We start from the raw sequence: 20761 nt of genomic DNA on the forward strand, positions 1-20761 counted from the left end.
ATTGAGACAAAATGGGGGTGTTCCATTTAAAAAAAATGACGGTGACGTCATTACTCGAAAGTAATTCACCCTGTATATTAGAATATTATTTTAAAATACGGTAAATTAAAATCAAAAATCAACGTGTTTTAGGATTATTTCTTAAAATGGTCTGTTTAGCTAAAAAGGAATTTGTTCCATACTTTACGGACACAGTGTATAGTCGATTCTGTTAATACATTTCATTAAAAGATGTCTTATTGCTTCTTATTTATGATTTTTACGTTTCTCTTATTATAGGTTGGGTATGCGACGAAGAAAAAGACTGTGGAGTATCACCTGAACTTGGTCCCGATACATCCGACGAAGATCCGAAACGTTGCACAAAGGAAGCGAAATGTAAATGGAACGAAGCTCTATGTGGGGAAGGAACAGAATGTATACCGATCGTAAAGTTCTGTGATGGACATGGCGACTGTTCGGGAAATAGCGATGAATGGGATTTCTGCCAAAACTATACTGAGGCTTGCAACAGGTAAATTCCATATCCTAAATATATTGTATATACAAAAAATATGTTCGTTTATTAATTTATATCCGAAATATATTCAAAATATCGCCAGAGAACGACACAACCAGAAGTGAATCTTTTCTATGCAGATAACCCCCTCGAAACAAATTAATTAAAAAAAGGCACTAAAATTTATGGGAGAAAGTATATGGGTGTCTTCAAGTTATCTCCCGTGGTTTAGGGAATACAATTTCGATAGTTCTTAACATGCGACAGAAAGCATGTTGCACTTTTAAAAGTTATCAAAGAGCGGTTTAAAAAATTGCAAAGCGACATGGACCCTCAGTGGCGCCGGGCCGTATATTGGAGAAAATAAAATAAAATAAAAAAATGTTACAAATTTGCTATTACCGTCGTATTTCGTATGCTTTTCTTCTTGTGGAGATATATGGAACGTCAGAAGTGTCAACGGAAAAGAGGAAGAAATTATTGAAGAGATGAAATGAGTTTTTATAATATTTACATTTTATCTCTTTTGGGGAGCATTATTGAGTTACTGAATGGCAGTTGCCATTCTGGATGAATGGATACTGAATGGATGAATTCCACATCTGCGATAAACTGATAAAATGGGTTAAGGCTACAATGCGTAAAGTTGTTTGCAATGTCGAAATACAGGGTGAACAATCACAGGCGTTTGAAACGCATGAATGGGATTTCTGCCAAAACTATACTGAGGCTTGCAACAGGTAAATTTCATCTCCTAAATATATTGTATATACAAAAAATATGTTCGTTTATTAATTTATATCCGAAATATATTCAAAATATCGCCAGAGAAAACACGTCTTGTTCCCCAAACGACCCAACCAGAAGTGAATCTTTTCTATGCAGATAACCCCCTCGAAACAAATTAATTAAAAAAAGCACTAAAATTTATGGGAGAATGTATCTGAGTATAAGCGGGTGTCGTCAACTTATTTCCCGTGGTTTAGGGAATACAATTTCGATAGTTCTTAACATGCGACAGAAAGTGTTGCATTTTTAAAAGTTATCAAAGAGCGGTTTAAAAAATTGCAAAGCGACATGGATACTCAGTCGCGCCGTATGTTGGAGAAAATAAAATAAAATAAAAAAATGTTACAAATTTGCTTTTACCGTCGTATTTCGTATGCTTTTCCTCTTGTGGAGATATATGGAACGTCAGAAGTATCAACGGAAAAGAGGAAGAAATTATTGAAGAGATGAAATGAGTTTTTGTAATATTTACTTTTTTATCTCCTTTGGGGAGCATTATTGAGTTACTAAATGGCAACTGCCATTCTGGATGAATGGATACTGAATGGATGAATTCCACATCTGCGATAAACTGATAAGTTGGGTTAAGGCTACAATGCGTAAAGTTGTTTGCAATGTCGAAATACAGGGTGAACAATCACAGGCGTTTGAAACGCATGTTGGGCTGCGACAGGGAGATGCGCTGGCGTGTCTCCTAACATAGCTCTGGAAAATGCGGTCAGAGATGCCCGAATAGACATTAGACAACAGAGGAAATATTTTTAATAAATCATCCCAAATTTTAGATGATGTCGACCTAGTTGCCCGTACAACACGCAAGCTAGAAGAAATGTATACCACCCTCTCAAATGCCTCAAAATATATGGGCCTGCAAGTAAACGAGGAGAAAACTAAAATGATGGCGTCAACACCCAACAATAGAGCCAGAAACATCGGTCACCAATTCACGGTTGATAACTCTACCTTTGAAGTGGTGGACAAATTCACATACTTAGGCTCCCTGATCACAAAGGAGATCGTCATGACGGAAGAAATCAAGCGAAGGATAATCCTAGCAAAGAAATACTATTTTGGACTGAGTAGACATATGAAAAGCAGGGACTTAAACGAAAAAACAAAAATAACCATATTATACAAAACCCTTATACAACCAGTGTTACATATGGATCGGAGACATGGACCATCTCCAAGGCAGATGAAAACCATCTGCTTATATTTGAACGAAGGATCCTGAGAGGAATATTCGGTGGCATCTGTGAAAATGGTGTTTGGATGAGGAGGTACAACTACGAGGTATACCACAGATATAAACATATATTTGGTGATAAAGACGTAGTATATCTTATAACAATAGGAATACTATAGGATGGGCAGGACATCTAGCAAGATCACAGCAGAACAATCCTTCTAGAAAAATTCTTATGTCACAACCTGTGGGAAGTAGAAATGGGGGTAGGCCAAAACTCAGATGGAAGGATGGTGTAGATGAGGATTGGAGAAAAATAGGCGCAGCACACTGGCAACGGTTGGCAATGGATAGAACTGACTGCCGTAATAGACTTGGGAAGGTCGAGGCTCTTTCATAGGAGTTTTTAAAAGCCGCATAATGTTCCATTCTTCTTTTTCAGATTACAGTGTTCTTTCGGTTGCAAGCCCACTCCGAAAGGCCCTCAGTGCTACTGTCCTCTTGGAAAGAAGCCTTTGGATAACAAATGTGTCGATGCGGACGAATGTGAGCTTGATGATTCCTGTTCGCAATCGTGCACCAACACGATAGGATCGTACTTGTGTTCATGCGTGCCTGGGTATAAACTTAACGGGACCGATTGTACCGCTATCAACTGTGAGTATGTTTAGTATTTTTAGGTTGAGACAGAAATAGCCTCAGTTGTGTTTAGTCCAATCTGTAATTGGAAAATAATTTTTAAGGTGATACAGTAGCGATCAACAGGTAGCCAAAACGCGTTCCAAGATTGCGGCTGTAATTTTGAATATTTTTTCGAGATATTTGGCACACGTATTCGTAATATAATAAAGAATGGCGGTACAGAGCCCAATTTGAAAAATTTATTAATATGTGGAAATTACTCTGTAATTAAATACAATATTAAAAAACGAGCCTGTACCGCCATTAAGAAGAACAAAAAAATACACTTTCTTCAAATAAAATTTTTTATCCGTTGCCTAGATTTTGTGTCATTTTGGAACTAATAATGAAATAAAAAAATTTAGTAGTTCCAAAATGACACAAAATCTAGGCATCGGATAAAAAAGTTTATTTGAAGAAAGTGTATTTTTTTGTTCTTCTTAATGGCGGTACAGGCTCGTTTTTTTAATATTGTATTTAATTACAGAGTAATTTCCACACATTAATATATTTTTCAAATTGGGCTCTGTACCACCATTCTTTATTATATTACGAATACGTGTGCCAAATATCTCGAAAAAATATTCAAAATTACAGCCGCAATCTTGGAACGCGTTTTCGCTACCTGTTGATCGCTACTGTTTCCTCTTAATTTTGAAAACAACATTTTTGAAGCGAATCTTCTTTTTTAATTACTTTTGTATAAACCATTGCAAATTGACTTATTTGAAAATAAATTATAGATATTGATATAAAAAATAATATCTAAATAATATTGCTTATACTTACCGTATAAACTTTTTGGACCATTATCTGTAAATCTAAATATTCTCTGTCATTAACATGGTATCTTCAGCATACCTCAACTTATTACTAGGGATTCCGTTTACCACAACGCCATCTGTTTCGTTATTCAGTACGTCTTGCATAATAACTTCCGTATACAACTTAAATAGTAATGGAGAGAGCATGCAACCTTGCCGTAACCCTCTTTTAATTTTGATGTTCTTAGATTATGTGTTTTTTATGTGGGCTATCTGGTTTAAATATTAATTTTCTAATATTCTTATATCTCACTTGACTATTTAATTTTGTTTAAAAATCGTTATGAGTTGGTCGTGCCGTACTCCGACAAACGCATTTTCATAATCTATAAAGCAGGCATTCAAACAGAATAGTTGCCAGTCCATTGCACCGAACATTGCCAGTCCGAACTGTATGTTACTTAAGCTTGGAAATATATCGCACGCTAATTTCTACACTGTCATTAAACAAAAACGTGTATTTTACAGGAGAAGCAAAATTAGATTTAGGTTGTTATAGAAATAACAATATTTGAAAAATAACTAAAGCATTCTTGTTGCTTTAACAGATATTAATTATTATAAGAAATTATGATTTTATGCTGTATACAAAAAGCATGGAGGTGATTTCATTATTATGAATTTTTTGGTTTTAGTACTATAGTGTCGTTTTTCCTATTAATATTATAGGGACTTTTGTTTAACTCGTTATTTGTTAAAAAAGGGGTAGCAAACTTTTGTAGTAAATACAGCTAAATTCTTTACATAAACTCTCAAAAATAAAATGTAGATGTAAATTTTTATTAAATTATAAACAAAACCTGTATTGTCTGGTAACAGAAACAAAAAATCGACTAATAAACTAAAAAGTAAAAGTGACTAAAAGTAAAATTACAGTAGGTCCTAATATTTTACGGCTTCTCGACATATTCGATATAACAGAAACCACATTCTATTAGTTGTATAATTAAGTCATCAATGTATTTTTGGTGCAACTATAGTATGCGGTCTACCTCGAGGGTGCGATTTACCTGAAAGGTTTCGCATACCCTGGGAGAGGATTACGGTGTTATTTGAATATTAGTAAAGAAATTAAATTTGCATAAAATTTATTGTATATTGTAATATTTATTGGTACTTAGCAATAAACATTATTTCTCCTACAAAAGTGCCTTTCATCATTGTGTTCAAACCCTTCTGAGAAAAGATTATGGTAATAAACCGACATGCTGATATAACACGTATACATCGAAAAAAATAATCTTTACAGAGAGAATTAAACCCACAAGTAAGAAGAATTTTACAAGTTAATACCTTGTCATAATAATAATTTAGTATTTTAGTTGTGAATACTAAACAAAATTGGCTTTTTCTAAACTTAAAATAGGAAATTCATTTGAAAAATTAAATTATTATTATTAAGTACCTATTAGTTCCTTGAAAGGCATTAAATTATTAAACAGAATATGATCTTTTGTCTTTTTAATCTCTATCTGTTATTTAGAACTCAGTGATTAATTGTAATAATTAGTTTTTTTTTATAATTGGCTTTGGCATGAACCAATTAGCCAGACTTATTTTTTATTTATGAAATATAAAGGGAGCATTTTTTTTTATCCAATATAAATAAATTGATTTTTCAAATTCTCACACCCTAGGATAAATGTTATTTTGTTAGTAAAATGTGTGTGTTTCTGTTTAGTGCATTTTTTATATGTATATTTTTTTTATTTTTTTAATTATATTTTTGTTTTTTTAATGCTTTATTTATGTAGTCTTTTGTTTAGTTTTATTTCCTTTTTTTTCATTGTTTTTTTTTATTTGTTTATCATTATTTTACTTTTTTTTTTAACTTTTTTTTTTAATTATTTTTTTATGTTAATTTTTTCGTGAACACACTTACAATAATATTTTGTATCGCAGAATTGCTTACAATGGTGTTAGTTTTTTACAATTTCATTTTGCAACGAATTAAATGATTATACAAACATTGATATAAGTTAATATTATTACTAAAAATTATACAATTTAGACTGGTTGGCAAACAGAATTTGAGATTTACCATTTCTTCGAAAAATGATTCAATGCTCTTCTTATTTCTTGAACATTCTAGGATTACATGGTTCATATCACCAACTTCTCCGCATGGACAATATGGGTTTTCATCCAGTCCTATTTTATATTTGTACAAAGGAGTCATAGCATGATTAGATCTTAATCTATTTATTGTAACAATGAAGTTTCGTTTGGTTAATTCATGAAACCAGCTTTTCAATGGTATGTTATTTTGGTGGCCGACATAGTTAAGCCCTGTGACTGATGAATTATATTCTTGCTGCCACAATTGTTTTAAATGTGAAGTAAACTTGGAGGTAAGATCTGTATATGGAACAATATTGGTGGTTAGATGGTAGCCTGTGTCAGTGGCTGATTTGGCTAGTGTATCCACTGCATCATTACCTTTTATTCCTGAGTGCCCTTTAATCCACACTACAGATATTGTTTTCCTTTGTTTTGTTGCTTCAAAGTTCAGTTTTAACATTTCTGCCTCTATGTTAGTAAGGTTTTTCGATGATTTCAAGTTTGTTATTCGGTCAACTGCACTTTTACTGTCAGTGAATATAACATGATTCTGTGTGTTTCTCGACTGGACGTATCTAAATGCATTTGCTATGGCAATTGTTTCGGCGGTATATATGGAACACTCATCTGGTAGCTTGAACTTGTAATATTGGGAAGAGTTTGCGTCATAAAAGGCACAGCCTACTTTTCCATTCAACTTGGATCCGTCAGTATATATGTATTGGTGTTCAGGCCATCTTCCATTAATGGTTTCTAGAAAGTTTTAATAATTAGTTAGTCTCTATAATAATGATTGTAGGATCCAATATTTTTGTCACAATTTCATTCTAGTATTTAAGGATTAGTAATTAACTGTAATAATAATTAGTTATAAGTCATCCTTTTAATTAATTATTGTATATCCAATATTGTTTGTGGCAATGGTCATTGTAGCCGAGACACATAAATTTAAATAAATAAAAAGTACCTATTAATTTGTTAAATTAAAATAATAATTCTTGTAATTTACGCGTTTTATTCACTTTTAAAGACTCCTTTGTCGGCATTGTTATATATTACAGCTTATACATAGCATCTCTCGGTAGACCGCAAGCTATAGTAGAAACGCGACGGTAGACCGCAAACTATAGTAGCACCGTATTTTTAATTCAAAAACTTTAGTTCGAAAAATTATTAGTACAACGACTTTATACCGAAAATACCTTGTCTTACTAAGATTTTTATTAATTTTCATTATAATAACAACGAAAAAGTGACATTAAATGAAAAAGATCGGTCTGTATCAAGTTAGTTATTAAACATTTGTATGTAACTGTTGTAGGCTATAATTACCTTAAACAAAAAAGTGTATGGAAAACTGACATTAAAACTAAAGTGTCGTTATTGTATTCAATTATTCACCACTAACTTACCTACACTTTTAACGGAAAAGTGCACTTAAACGGATGGTGACGTTGTTCCACTTAACGTTTGAACTATTAAGCACAACTAAAGCGTACTTATCGTTCTAATGACAGTTTAGTACTGCGGCCTCTGGCAACTTGCTCTAAAGGTCATAGTGACATTGATGCCTTTTCTCGAGTCACGTTAGTAAATTACTTTACCGAATTTTACTAGGCTGTAGTGCCCGAAATTTGCTAATAAATAGTGGTAAAATCTAAAATTCTAAAATGTTGTTTAGTGACACTATTGGAATTAACGTGCGATATGTTTATATAGTCTGTTCGCTAAACTCAGACGCAACTTTCTAGATATTTTAGTCGGTAATTTTGCCAATTTTAGTAAAATTGGCAAAAAAAATTACTAAATAGTTAATAATCACTAAATAGTTAGTAATTTTGCCAATTTTTGCAAAATTGGCAAAAAACAAAAAAAATTATCGACTAAAATATCTAGCCAGTTGCGTCTGAGTTTAGCGAACCGACTATAAATAGAACGACAGGATAGGACAAAATGTGACTGTCAACACCTTCAATTTCGAAAAAGTACAACGTTTTAAGTATCTGGGGGCCGTAATCACAGCTGAACGATGTTACTGAAGAAATAAAAGACAGAATCCATTCGGCAAATCGCTGTCTATTCGCACTGGATAAGTTTATAAAATCAAAAAATCTTACAAGAAGTTCCAAGATCAAAATCTATAAATCCATCGTCAGACCTGTACTAATATATGGATGCGAAACGTGGACCATGACCAAATCAAACGAAGAAAAACTCAGACGTTTTGAACGAAAAATACTTAGAAACATTTTCGGACCTCACCACGACATTAACACAAACCAGTATAGGATCAGAACCAACATCGAATTAAAATCACTCTGCAATGACACCGATATTGTCCAAGAAATTAAATCACAACGACTAAGATGGACAGAATTCTCCCAGAAAACAACGACCTCTATGAAGATATACTAACCAGACGTATACAAGACTTAGAAAACGAAATAGAAGACATCGAACTAGCAAATAATCTCATAACGGAGGCACTTAAAGAAACCGAAAGGGAGTGCTGCCCGACGGTCGTGACCCATCAAGAAAAATTAAGCCAAAATACCAAAGAGTTAATAAGTAAAAGAAGACAACTGACGGAAAAATACGACTCCAACTACACAACACTGAAGAAATTAAATAAAGATATCCACCGGTCAATCCGAAAAGACATAAGAGAAAACAATACAAGAGAAATAACTCAAATAATTCAAGAAAACAAAAGTTTAAAAGTTTTGCGGCGAAATACGAATAACATTGGCAACAAAAATATGTACAGAATAAGAAATAAAGACAACAGCATTGCTACGGATAGAGCCGAAATCCTTAAGGTTGTCGAATCGTTTTATCGCGAAATGTATGAGAGCACCAACGCAAGGCAAGATCAGCTCCTGTCCAAAATCACAAACCAGGGATCAGAATTAATGCCAGAAGTAACACCATACGAAGTTAAAAAGACACTTTCAGAAATGAAAAATAATAAATCCCCTGGCGATGACGGAGTAGTGATCGAGGCAATCAAACAAGGTGGAAATAAAATTATCCAGGTTTTGGCCAAACTTTTCACCGAATGCATTTACCAAGGAAAAACGCCTTCTCAATGGAACAATGCAGTCATTGTTTTATTGCACAAGAAAGGTGACATAACAGATCTAAAAAACTACCGTCCTATCAGTCTGCTATCACACATATATAAACTTTTCACAAAAATTATCAAAAAGAGACTGGAGGCTAAGTTAGACTTCTGTCAGCCTAGAGAACAAGCTGGCTTCAGATCCGGATACAGCACTAACGACCACTTACTGGTAATAAAAAACTTGATCGAGAAGTCTGCGGAATACAACAAACCATTGGCACTGATATTCGTGGACTACGAGAAAGCGTTCGATACCATAAACCAGCAGAAAATGTTAAAAGCATTGACAGAATGCCGAATAGATTATCGCTATACTAACATGATAAAATATATCTACCACAACGCAACGGCTAGCGTAAAGCGCTGGTTTCCTTCGAAAGCGGCACCGACAAACAGCGACCGTAGCACTGCGATGAATTACGTCAGATTACGGTGAAAAATTTAAGGTTCTTCACTGCGGCAATGGAATGTGCAAGCTCAGTAAGCGGTGGCTTCCAACGCATCCTTGGAAACCAACGCTATTATTGTGCATGGTACAGTTTTTTATGATGTCATTCATCGCAGTGTTACGATCGCAGGTTGTCGGCACCGCTTTCGAGGAAACCAGCGCTTAAGACTATCTGATCAACAAACAAATAAATTCTGTATACAACGAGGAGTACGGCAAGGAGACACCATCTCACCAAAGCTGTTCACAACCCTTTTAGAACACACTTTTAAGAAGGCAGATCTGAACGAATATGGTATCAACATAAATGGAGAGAAGCTCAGTCATTTGAGATTCGCAGATGACATCGTCCTTATAGCCGATCGTATGGTCGCAATAATAATGTTAACAAGTTATATCACGCTTCCTTAGAGGTCGGACTAAAGATTAACATCATCAAGACGCAAATAATGACTAATCTGGTGCTAAATCGTAATATTGTTCTTGATGGAATTAATATTGAGCAGACTGCATCTTATAAGTACTTGGGACATGAAATTCGATTGGGAAGAGATATCCAGACGTGCGAGCTCCCACGTCGCATAGGATTAGCCTGGGCACCGTTTGGTAAACTGAGCTATGTATTTAAATCGGACTTACCCATATGCCTGAAAAGGAAAATCTTTGACCAGTGTGTATTGCCTGTACTCACTTATAGAGCGGAAACATTAACACTCACAAAAAAGGTAGTGAACAAGATTCGCATAACTCAAAGGGCTATGGAGCGCCAGATGTTGGGTGTCTCCCTGAGGGACCGAATCCCAAACGAAGAAATACGTCGTAGAACAAAAACAGCGGACGCCGTCGAAAGAATCGCGTCGCTCAAGTGGAATTGGGCAGGACACGTCGCCAGATTGTCAGACAACCGATGGACAAAACGTATTGTCGAGTGGAGGCCACGAGAAGAAGCACTACGGAGCAGAGGACGACCACCAACCAGATGGGCTGACGATCTGAAGCGTATTGTCGGCAACTGGATGCAAGCCGCACAAAACAGAGAAAGATGGAAAGAGCTGAGGGAGACCTATGTCCAGCAGTGGACGCGTACGGGTTGATGATGATGAAGATGGACAGGCCACGTGCACAGACTTCATAACGAGAGACTTGTAAGACTGGTATGGGAGAATATTCTTACAGGCAAAAGACTACTCGGACGCCCCAGAATGCGATGGAGAGATAACATCCAAGCAGATCTCCGGAAAATGAACATTCCATTTGACCCTAGGTTGATGGACCCTAGAAATTGGAAGAAAGTTGTACAGTCAGCCAGGACCCACCCAGGGTTGTAGCGCTACGTGTTGATGATGATATTACCTAAGCTAGGATCTTTGTAAATAAGCTTGTGTATAATTTTTAAAAATAATTGCAGTTTATTGCTCTATGACCTTTACATTTTCTCCCTCTTACAGGGTGTTATCAGCCGGTCCAGCTGAACAATCGATAATGTACTGTTGTATAATTTTTTTTGGGAAAAATTTAGAAAATAAATTTATATCAGAGACCACGAAATTATAGATTTTCATCGCCCTGTATATGACCAAAAATTGTATTAGGATAATTTTAGTTAGTAAGCAGTGTTTTGAACGGAATTAAAACAATGGTGCGGTCAGATTATAAAGTACATTTTGTTTCGCTTTGCAATGGACAATAAGACATTTGATATATAAGTTTTTCTTAGAAGTATAGCCGGTAAACAAATTTATTGAGTTTAGAATGTAAGGCTTTTTGTTTAGCATTTTGAGACAACCAAAAGTAATTTGGTATCTCTGAGAATTTAACAAATTGGAAAGTTGGATACAAAATTAAATTGGTTCTTAAGAAATAATAATATGGGGTAGTGGGTAGAAAGGATGTTTTGTGATTGGTGGAAAATGATGGATGAAAGGGATGAGAGTGTTGAGTCTGATTTTGAGGAGAGAAAAAATGGTCGTGTAAAAAATATCTGGAGACAGCCGTCCAGTTTTTGAAAAGTGAGAAGTCAGTGTAAAGTGGTGAAATTGGCCTTTGCGAGCAGAATCTAGTTAAAACGAAATCGTTGACCGAGTTGAGAAGTTACTTTTCCTGGGACCGAGGAAGATTCCTGTTTCTGTCTAGAACGAGTAGCCGATTGGTATCTATTTGCACAAGATATCGAGCAGAAAGAAAACTGAGTCGAGAATTCGAGCGAGTCCTGTTTGTTTGTTTGTGAAGCAGTTTGGACGAGAGGGACCTTTCGCAACATCCAAGAGTACGTGGGGGAGAATCAAGGACGACGCAATCAGGGAAAAGAAGTAGAGAAGAAACAAAAAGGTTAGTCAAATCATTTGTGAAACGGAGAGAGTTTGTTTATATCCACACCATATTTGCTTAATTTTTGTATTGAACAGTTCTATAATATAATTAGTCATTCCAAATTTTAAAGAAGAAATAAGTAATCAATTCAAAAGGAGAAAAGTAAAATTTATTAAATTTTGTAAGAATAAATAACGAATTATTTAAATAATTTTTTTTGTTAAAACAGAGGAGATATCAGAATTAAAGCTTAATTTATTAGAAGAGAAATAGTTGCAACAAATTTAGATTTTAGCATATTTTTTAACTCCTATGTTTATGGTATATTGGATAAATAAATAATAGTTTTTAACATTTATATGAAATTGAGTGTGTTTAATTTCCCTGTTTTGTCCTGGATGGAGTAAGCAACTAGAGATACCAGAAGCCACAAAATAAAGGTAAAGCATCAACAATAGGGCTTTTCATTCACAGTCATTTGTTTCGAGCTTATCGATGAAAAGCCCTATAAAATAGCCCTGAGAATAAAGTTTATTAGAAAATTTAATTTAAATTTGGTTTTGTCTTACATAAGCAGTAATTAAAATAATGGAGTAATTAATTAAATTAAGAATTTGCTCATCAATCTCATAAAAGAGAGAAATACAGAGCATAACAGTACAAACAATGAATAATCGATTTAGTAGTCAATTTTTATATTGGTTTGATATAACTAATCATTTAAACAAATTTATTTATTTTTTGGCGTATCTAACCGACAGTGTATTCATTTTTTAATATGGACTGATTGTTTAAAATTGAATTTGATTGGTTGATTCATAGCGGAACAGCAATTTCGTTGTCTTAAACCTGTGACTTGTTTTCTACTAACTTTTGGCCTCTGATTAAAAAAGTAACCGCAGATTTTGTCTATCACGTCAACTTTTTAAGATACAGGATACCCACAAAAGACATACATACCAATTATTGTGCATATAAAGAAAAATGCGGGATGTGGCACTCCGGGAGTGACCGAGGATTGGAAGCATGGCTTCCAAAAAAAAAAAAAGATTATTGATAACGAGCGATCCACAATTATTGGGATCAAAGCTAGCTGTACAAAAAATTACGTATGTCTTGTTTTAATCTGAATTTATATCATTGGTTTATAAATTAATTTTGATTAACATTATGAAACATAAAAAATCAGTCAAAACCTTTAACACAGAACTTAAATCAAAAATAAAAAGAATTAACAAAATTATAAGTAACAATAATAAATAAAATCAAACAAGATAAGTAACAATATGCTGTATATGTCCACCACCAACATCTTTACATAACCTTTTTCTTGTTAAGTTGACGTACACTGCAAAGTTGACGTAATCTGGAAAGTATATCTGAATTAAGAATAGACATGCACTGTATAGCTATTTCTGTCATTCAGAGCCACCTATGGTGACAATAATTTTGGATCACACGTTATAAATAGTAGTAAAAAATTTTTTTTTTCATTCTACAAAAGATACATTATATTTATGGTAATTAAAGTAAGTAAATAGGAGAGCAATATGCTTCCTATGATCCATGCTAGATTGTGGGGTGGAGGAAAAACTTGACGTGGTAGATAAAAACTAGTTACAGTTTTGAAATTGTAGGCCATTAAGGACAGAAAAGCTTTCTTTATAAGTGAATAATAACAGAGCAAGAGCTCAATAAAGCTTATAGCTTCTACGAGGAAGATAGTGGAGTGATTACCTAGGCTTTCTCTAAGACTTAGCCTTGGTTTCTCTCCACCTCCTACTTCTTTATCGTTTTTAGAACCGATCTAATTCACCATATTACAACTTTTTAAAACAAAAGTTTACCATAATAACTTGACTGATGCCTCCCACTCAGTAGTTACACTTACGCTCATTTCACAAATTAAGAATTCACGCACGATGAAATTCCAATGGTGACTCAAGCAATCATATGGAACCTTTCTCATTACACGGCGGTTGAAACGTTCGGTGTAATGTGAAAGTTAAAGTTTGTTTAGCAGTACATGGTTGACTTCCATTAGTACCATTTATTAACTAGCTTTGTTAACCGATAATAGTATAAAAAGCGCGGTTTCAGGTAAAATTTGTCAATTTTCATTTCTTAATATTGATTTAATTTATTTTAAAATTCATTTGAAAACAATAATTTCGGGTAAATAAGGCAAAGCAATATATTTTACATCCGTTTTTTTTATTTTTGTTGTCGTAATTATTGTAAATTTTGTGGATCCTTTGCTTTATTATAGGAGTACCGTCTAGTCAGTGTTAATTGTCAAAAGACCAAATCTGTCTACCTCGTTTGCTTATCGCTCCGGACCGGTCTTAACAATGGACCAAGTCGGATAAATTTAATAATATTTACGACCGCACTAATTGAAGTCAACCATTTACTGCTAAACAAACTTTACCATGGGATTGCTTGAGCCACCATTGGAATGTCATCGTGCGTTCTAACCTTCGCACGTTTCAAATTCTTAATGTGTGAAAGAAGCATTTTACAATGAACATTTATTTTTAGTTCCTCCTTCGGAACCACCATCTTTAATATTTTCCACCCAAACTGAAATTCGAAGAGTGACACTAGAAGGCAAGCCATTTCCTGGAAATTCAACGTTGCGTTTACTGAATAGCAATGCCCTGGAATTCATCCACCGGAACCATACTGTATGTTACGTGCATCATAATGTAACGAAGGTAAGCCGCAAAAATAACACTCATAGGTAGTAGGAGTATTAAAGTTAAGCATATAACAAGACTGTTGATTACTTTATCAACGATAACTAATTATAAAATGTTAGTAGAAGGTAAAACAATTGAGAGCACTTTGACCTCTCAACCCTGGCGTCACAGTAGTGATAGTACTAATCGAAGATGGTACCATTCAAGACCTTGAACAAGTCTGGAACTGGTTTTGAACCACTGAAACCTTGTCAACGCTAAAAAGTAATCAAATTGGTAAGAGTTGAAAATAACCTGTTCAAGACCTGTTCCAGACCTATACAAAGCTGTTAAAGACCTGTTCCAGACCTGTTCAAAGTTGTTAAAGACCTGTTCAAAAAATAATCACAGAATATTCGAATGGTGACTGGCACGCTAACTGTGACGTCAGGGAGCAAAGGTATTAAAAATGTTTGATACCTCCACCAAGAGATATACTTTCAGTGCTATAAAAGTTATATTTGTGTTTTAGGCTTCGTTTATGTGTGCTAATGTAAACGATTTAAACCAAAGATGGTCTTTGAACGTTGGATCTCCACTTCTAGAAGTAGATTTGGTACAACAATTGGCACTGGATTGGATCACAGAAAACTGGTACTTTATGGACGATCAACGGGAGATCATACTTGTGTGTACCCATGACTTGATGTAAGTTTTTTTATGTGTTATCTATCTTATGTGCATTATTAATTTAAAATTTTCATTCTTGGTTCATAGAGCAACTTTTGTAACATAATATATGGAGCATCGAAAATATAAATACAATAATTATATATTTAGTACTTGTGCTCTTAAAAATGAACAGCAAAATACGTTTAATTTAATTTGAAACTCTATCTCTGAGGGATATGTTCAACTTATAGCTCTATGCTATTTGTATTCTATTGATCACTTTTCTCTAAAGTCAATGTTTCTGCACCATACGTTAGAACTGGGAATACACATTGATCAAAGACCTTCCTTTTCAAGCACATGGGAATATCTGATCTAAAGGCTTCCCTCAGTTTTATGTAAGCTGTCCATGTTACTCCTATTCTCCCAATTAACTCTGTTGTTTGATTGTCTTTTCCTAATTTAATCTCGTGACCCAGATACTTATAGGATAGGTATACACTTGTTCAATTTGCCTGCCATCAGTTGAAATGTTTTTGGCTATTACAAGGTTGGTCATTTATTGTGTTTTGGAAAAGTTAATTTTAAAGCCAACTGGTGCACAAGATCTCTGAAGGTCTGAAAGAAGTTGGCAGGTATGATCTACTCCAGTGTTTTTCAATCTTTTTGATTTTGCGACCTTTACAGGTTGTAATATTCTGGCGACCCCCTGGTCTCATAGAAAGCCAAAGAATTTAATTAAAAACTACATATGTTATAGGTGATTAGGCACTACATAGGTGATTCCGACTGTGCACAGTTTGCAGTATTTGTGCGCTTTGAAGCAGATGACAATATCTTGGAAGAAATCTTATTTTGCAAAGTACTTCCTGCAAACACTACTGACCAGTGTTTGTACGATATGTTTTTAGAAAGCACTTGCAACTACAATATTGATTGGGAAAAATATATCGCTATTTGTAGCGATGGCGTTAAAACTATGAATGGCAAAAATAGTGGCCTGATTTCAAAATAAAATCGATAATGCCAAACATATCCTGGACATACTCTTTTCTTCATTGACAGGCTCTAAGGTAGTATCTTCTGATATAAATAACGTGCTCAAGGAGGTATCAAAATTGTAAATTCTATCAAAGGTAATGCTTTGCAAACCCGGCTATTCAGAATCGTTTGTGAAGATATGGACTCACTTCATCAAAATCTCCTTTATCACACAGAGGTCAGGTGGCTATCCAAAAGAAAGGTGTTGACAAGGGTTCTGGAAACTGAGAGCTGAATTGTCAATGTTCTTACAAGATGCAAAATCTAAATATGCTTACGGTTTTTCTGACCCTATTGGCTCTTGAAATTAGCATTTTGGCAGATCTTTTTAGTCACCTTAACAATTTGAACAAGAACCTTCAAAGAAGAGAAGAGAATATTTTAACAGCTAAAGATAAAGTAAAAGCATTTCACACAAAACTTCGTTTGTGGTCAACCTCTCAATGTTTGAGTCTTTCCCATCTGTTCAGAAGATTGATGAAGATAATGCAACGGACCAAAGTTTTGCAGTATCGGCTCACATTCTTTGCATTATACAGAGCTTGCATAATTTACAAGAGCAACTTTTGACATACTTTCCATAGTTGCATTCTGAAGCTGACAATAGACGTAGATGGATTCTAAACCCTTTGTTGGATACATCAATAGATCTGACTGGTCAACAAAAAAATTAGAGAATGTCTTCTAGATTTAGCTGCTGATGGCATGCTTAAAATGGAATTGTGTCGACGTCTTTTGGATAAAAATAAAACACCAATACCCAGAGCTGGCAAGAGAAGCTCTTAAATTATTAGTGCAATTCGCCACTTCATACTTGTGTGAACTGACATTTTCTTCAATGGTAGACAATAAAACTAAAAAGAGAAATATCCTTCCAAAAATAGTACCACAATTTGATAAACTTTTGAAAAACAAACAAGCACATCCTTCCCACTAAAATTGTGTTTTAAGAACCTCTGCTTTTTCTTTCAGTCGACGACCCCCCGAGTAAGGACGACCCACAGATTGAAAAACACTGATCTACTCGGTCCGCAATAAGAACTATGCAGTTGAACCTAAAATTAAGATTATTATTATTACAAAAATGAATATTATACTCACCAGGCTTCTGAGTTGAATAGCGTCAATTGTCACTGTGCCGAGCTTTCGACATTCTCTCTGGTGCCTTCCTCAGGGCCTCTGGGGTCTCAGTCCCCTGATACCCCAGACACTACACTCATCACTATTTAAGTAGTATTGACTCTTCATGAGTAGTTCAGTGAATAGTGAACAGTGTAGTGTCTGGGATTTAGAATATAGAAGCGGTTAATGATTATATGTATATATTTGGGACAGATAATAAAAATAAATAAGGAAAACCAAACAGCGGAGGTAAAAAGAAGGGTAAATACTTAAAAACAAGAGTGTTTGACCAGTGCATACTCCCAATTTTCACATACGCATGCCAAACATGGACCTTGACCAAAGCAAATATTGATAAAATAATGAAGGCACAAAGAGCCATGGAGAGAGCAATGTTAGGAATAAAATTAACAGACAAAAAGCAAAACAACTGGGTAAGAAATAAAACAAAAGTCAAAAACGCAGGACAACATATTATAGCCAGGCTAAAATGGAGCTTCGGAGGTCATAACGCTAGACAAACGGACAATAGGTGGAATACCACGATACAACAATGGAGACCATGGACAGGAAAGAGAGCAATAGGACGACCTAAGATGAGATGGAGAGACGACATTAAAAAGATAGGAGGAACGCACTGGATACAAAAAGCACTAAACAGAAGCGAATGGAGGAAACTGGGGGAAGCCTAAGTTCAAAATTGGACGAATTAAAGGGCAAAAGAAGAAGAAGAAGTAGTGACTGGGGATCATAAAAATTTTTATATAGATGCTTTCATTGGTACTTTTTGTTATAGGTGGTGTAATATTCTTGTTGAGTACGACCTGAGCAAACCAAGAGCAATTACATTGGATCCAACAAGCGGCTACCTGTTTTTCACAAAATGGGGGCATTCTTCTCCTATGCTAGAACGTGTTAACATGGATGGTACCGACAGAAGATCCATCGTAGATCATACAATTGTTTACCCGTACGGAGTTTCAGTGGATATTCCTACCAAGAGAGTCTATTGGGTGGATACATACTTAGGTAAGTTCGATCTGTATGTAACAGGTGAATATAGAATGAGGTCTCGTTGTTAAAGTTACCGAAATACATTGTTTTTGTTTTTAGATTATGTGGAAAGAGTCGATTATGACGGGAGAAACCGAAGAACGGTACTAAGAGGTACTAAAGTACAAAATTTATATGGAATTACCGTGTTCCAAAATAGTATATTTGTGTCTTCCTGGTATAATAACAGTATACTGGAGCTGCATAAGTTTAAGCAAGAAGAAAAGAGCGTCGTTGTTAATATTAGTAGACCTTTTAATGTATACGTTTTCCACAGACAGCGCCAACCAGATGGTAAACACTTTTTTTCATTTGTTTATAATTTTATATTTTAATTAATTAATGCATCATTAATAGTCAGTATTTCATGTTTTAAGGTTATTATTTCAGTACAATGATTACTATACAGGGTGATCAACTTTTGTGATAAAGTCCGCTATATTTATTATTATAGGAGATAGCAAAATAAGTTATTATAGTAGAATGTCAAAATTGTAGACACTCAATTCTGAGAAATGCTAATTGAGTCTTAATGACAACACTGTTGCCAAGTTGTGATTATAAATATTTAGTCATAAAATAGAGGATTTGTTAACACCTCGAATATACCAAAACAACGAAAAAAATTGGAGTAATGAAAATCTAACATTTGCCAATGCAGTAAACAACAAAAAGGAAAGTGGCAAAAAGGAGGAACGAACTAATAATATCGAACAAAGTCTGCAACTCATATTAGCGAAGCTAAAAAATCAAGAACAAATCATAACAACACTGGATGAGAGGCTAAAAAGATTAGAATATAGTGCCAAAGGAGCTATACCTAAATCGAAACAATATTAATTCGAACGTTGTTCGAACGTTAATCAAAAATGGAATCAACTGATCATTATCAAATATTTAATTACTGTCAATGTCAACTCTCATTGGGTTGCTGAAGACATAATTGATTACAATTATGAGATTAATTCATTAATTAATCAATTATGTTAATACTTATTATGTTAATTAATAACTAATAATTAATTAATCAATTAATAATTATGCTAATTTTCATAATGATAATTGATTACAATCAACTGATTGGCGTACGAACAACAGATTTTGTTATTTGATGGTTGTTAAGGGGACTTAATTATAATCAACTTCTTGATTAGCATTCGAACAACCGGTCCTTAGTCTTTTTTTTAATTACTATATATTTTAATTTTTAGTTGCCCATCCATGCAAAACCATGAACGACTGTGATCACCTCTGCATCCCAACATGGAACGGTGCCATAGCCATCAAGAAGTGCATCTGCGCAACAGGTTACACGCTGACCGACCAAAGAAGATGCTCGAAAGAATTGCCTTCAACTTTTTTACTAGTATCTAAAAGCCGTCCGTTTTCAATAAGAGGTATAGATTTGAATACCGGGAATGAAACTATAGTTCCTATCATGAACATTGGCAGGCCTAAAGGGCTGGATTTCGACGTAAAAACCAAAAGTATATTTTTCGCCGATGCGCTCAGCTTGACAGTTAACCAAGTACCTGTTACAAATACCACGGACGTAAAAGTCCTGTTAAAAAACGTAGTTTGTGATGGCCTTGCTTTCGACTGGATTTCCAGGAATATTTACTGGACAAGCCTGGAGAAAGGAAGTATTAGCGTTACTAAATTAGCGAATACTTCTATTACGAGAACACTCATAGAAAGTAGCAATTACAGTCCTACTTCTATAGCTGTAGATCCTTACAATGGTGTTATGTATTGGGCTGATTGGTCCAGTTTATCTCCGGAGAAAGGTCGTATAGATACGGCTAATATGGATGGTACGAACAAAAGAGCATTTTTAGTCGAAAAAATACATTGGCCCACTGGATTGGCCATCGATTACCAGACAAAGAGGATATTTTGGGGCGATAAGCACCTCAAAATTATACAAAGTGTCGACTTTACCGGAAAAGATCAAAGAACTGAAACTATAGGTGGAGTGGATTCTCCAGTTAGCTTGGCTATCGGTGCAGGAGCTACTAAACATTTGTATTTTATTGAGATGGCCAAAGGTGCTATAATGGCCTACAGGAACGACACGGGAGCCAGAAAAGTTTACGTTGGAAATATGCCTATTTTTGATATCAAACTCTTCGATGAACAAGCGCATAAAGGTAAGTAGTACAATGATCTATTTATATATTTAACAGTTTCCTATACAGGGTGTCTCCGAAAATAGTGCGTTCCTTAAAGGTATAGGTAGAAAGCACAATGTAGAGCAAAAAAGTCTTATA

The 20761-nt window shown here is 34.7% G+C and overlaps 1 protein-coding gene across 2 annotated transcripts in view; it reads left to right on the forward strand.

Annotated features, from left to right (window-relative positions):
* Positions 1-20761, forward strand: part of LOC114327547 (prolow-density lipoprotein receptor-related protein 1) — a 222777-nt gene that overhangs the window by 79508 nt on the left and 122508 nt on the right. For both annotated transcript variants that reach the window (XM_050648833.1, XM_050648834.1), the window contains exons 3-9: positions 280-514; positions 2917-3131; positions 14464-14639; positions 15136-15311; positions 18235-18467; positions 18552-18785; positions 19703-20641. In XM_050648833.1, coding sequence (XP_050504790.1) covers positions 280-514; positions 2917-3131; positions 14464-14639; positions 15136-15311; positions 18235-18467; positions 18552-18785; positions 19703-20641 — 2208 coding nt within the window. The remainder of the gene's footprint in view (positions 1-279; positions 515-2916; positions 3132-14463; positions 14640-15135; positions 15312-18234; positions 18468-18551; positions 18786-19702; positions 20642-20761) is intronic.

This window comes from Diabrotica virgifera, chromosome 4 (assembly GCF_917563875.1).
Source record: "Diabrotica virgifera virgifera chromosome 4, PGI_DIABVI_V3a".
NCBI classification, from domain to species: domain Eukaryota; kingdom Metazoa; phylum Arthropoda; class Insecta; order Coleoptera; family Chrysomelidae; genus Diabrotica; species Diabrotica virgifera.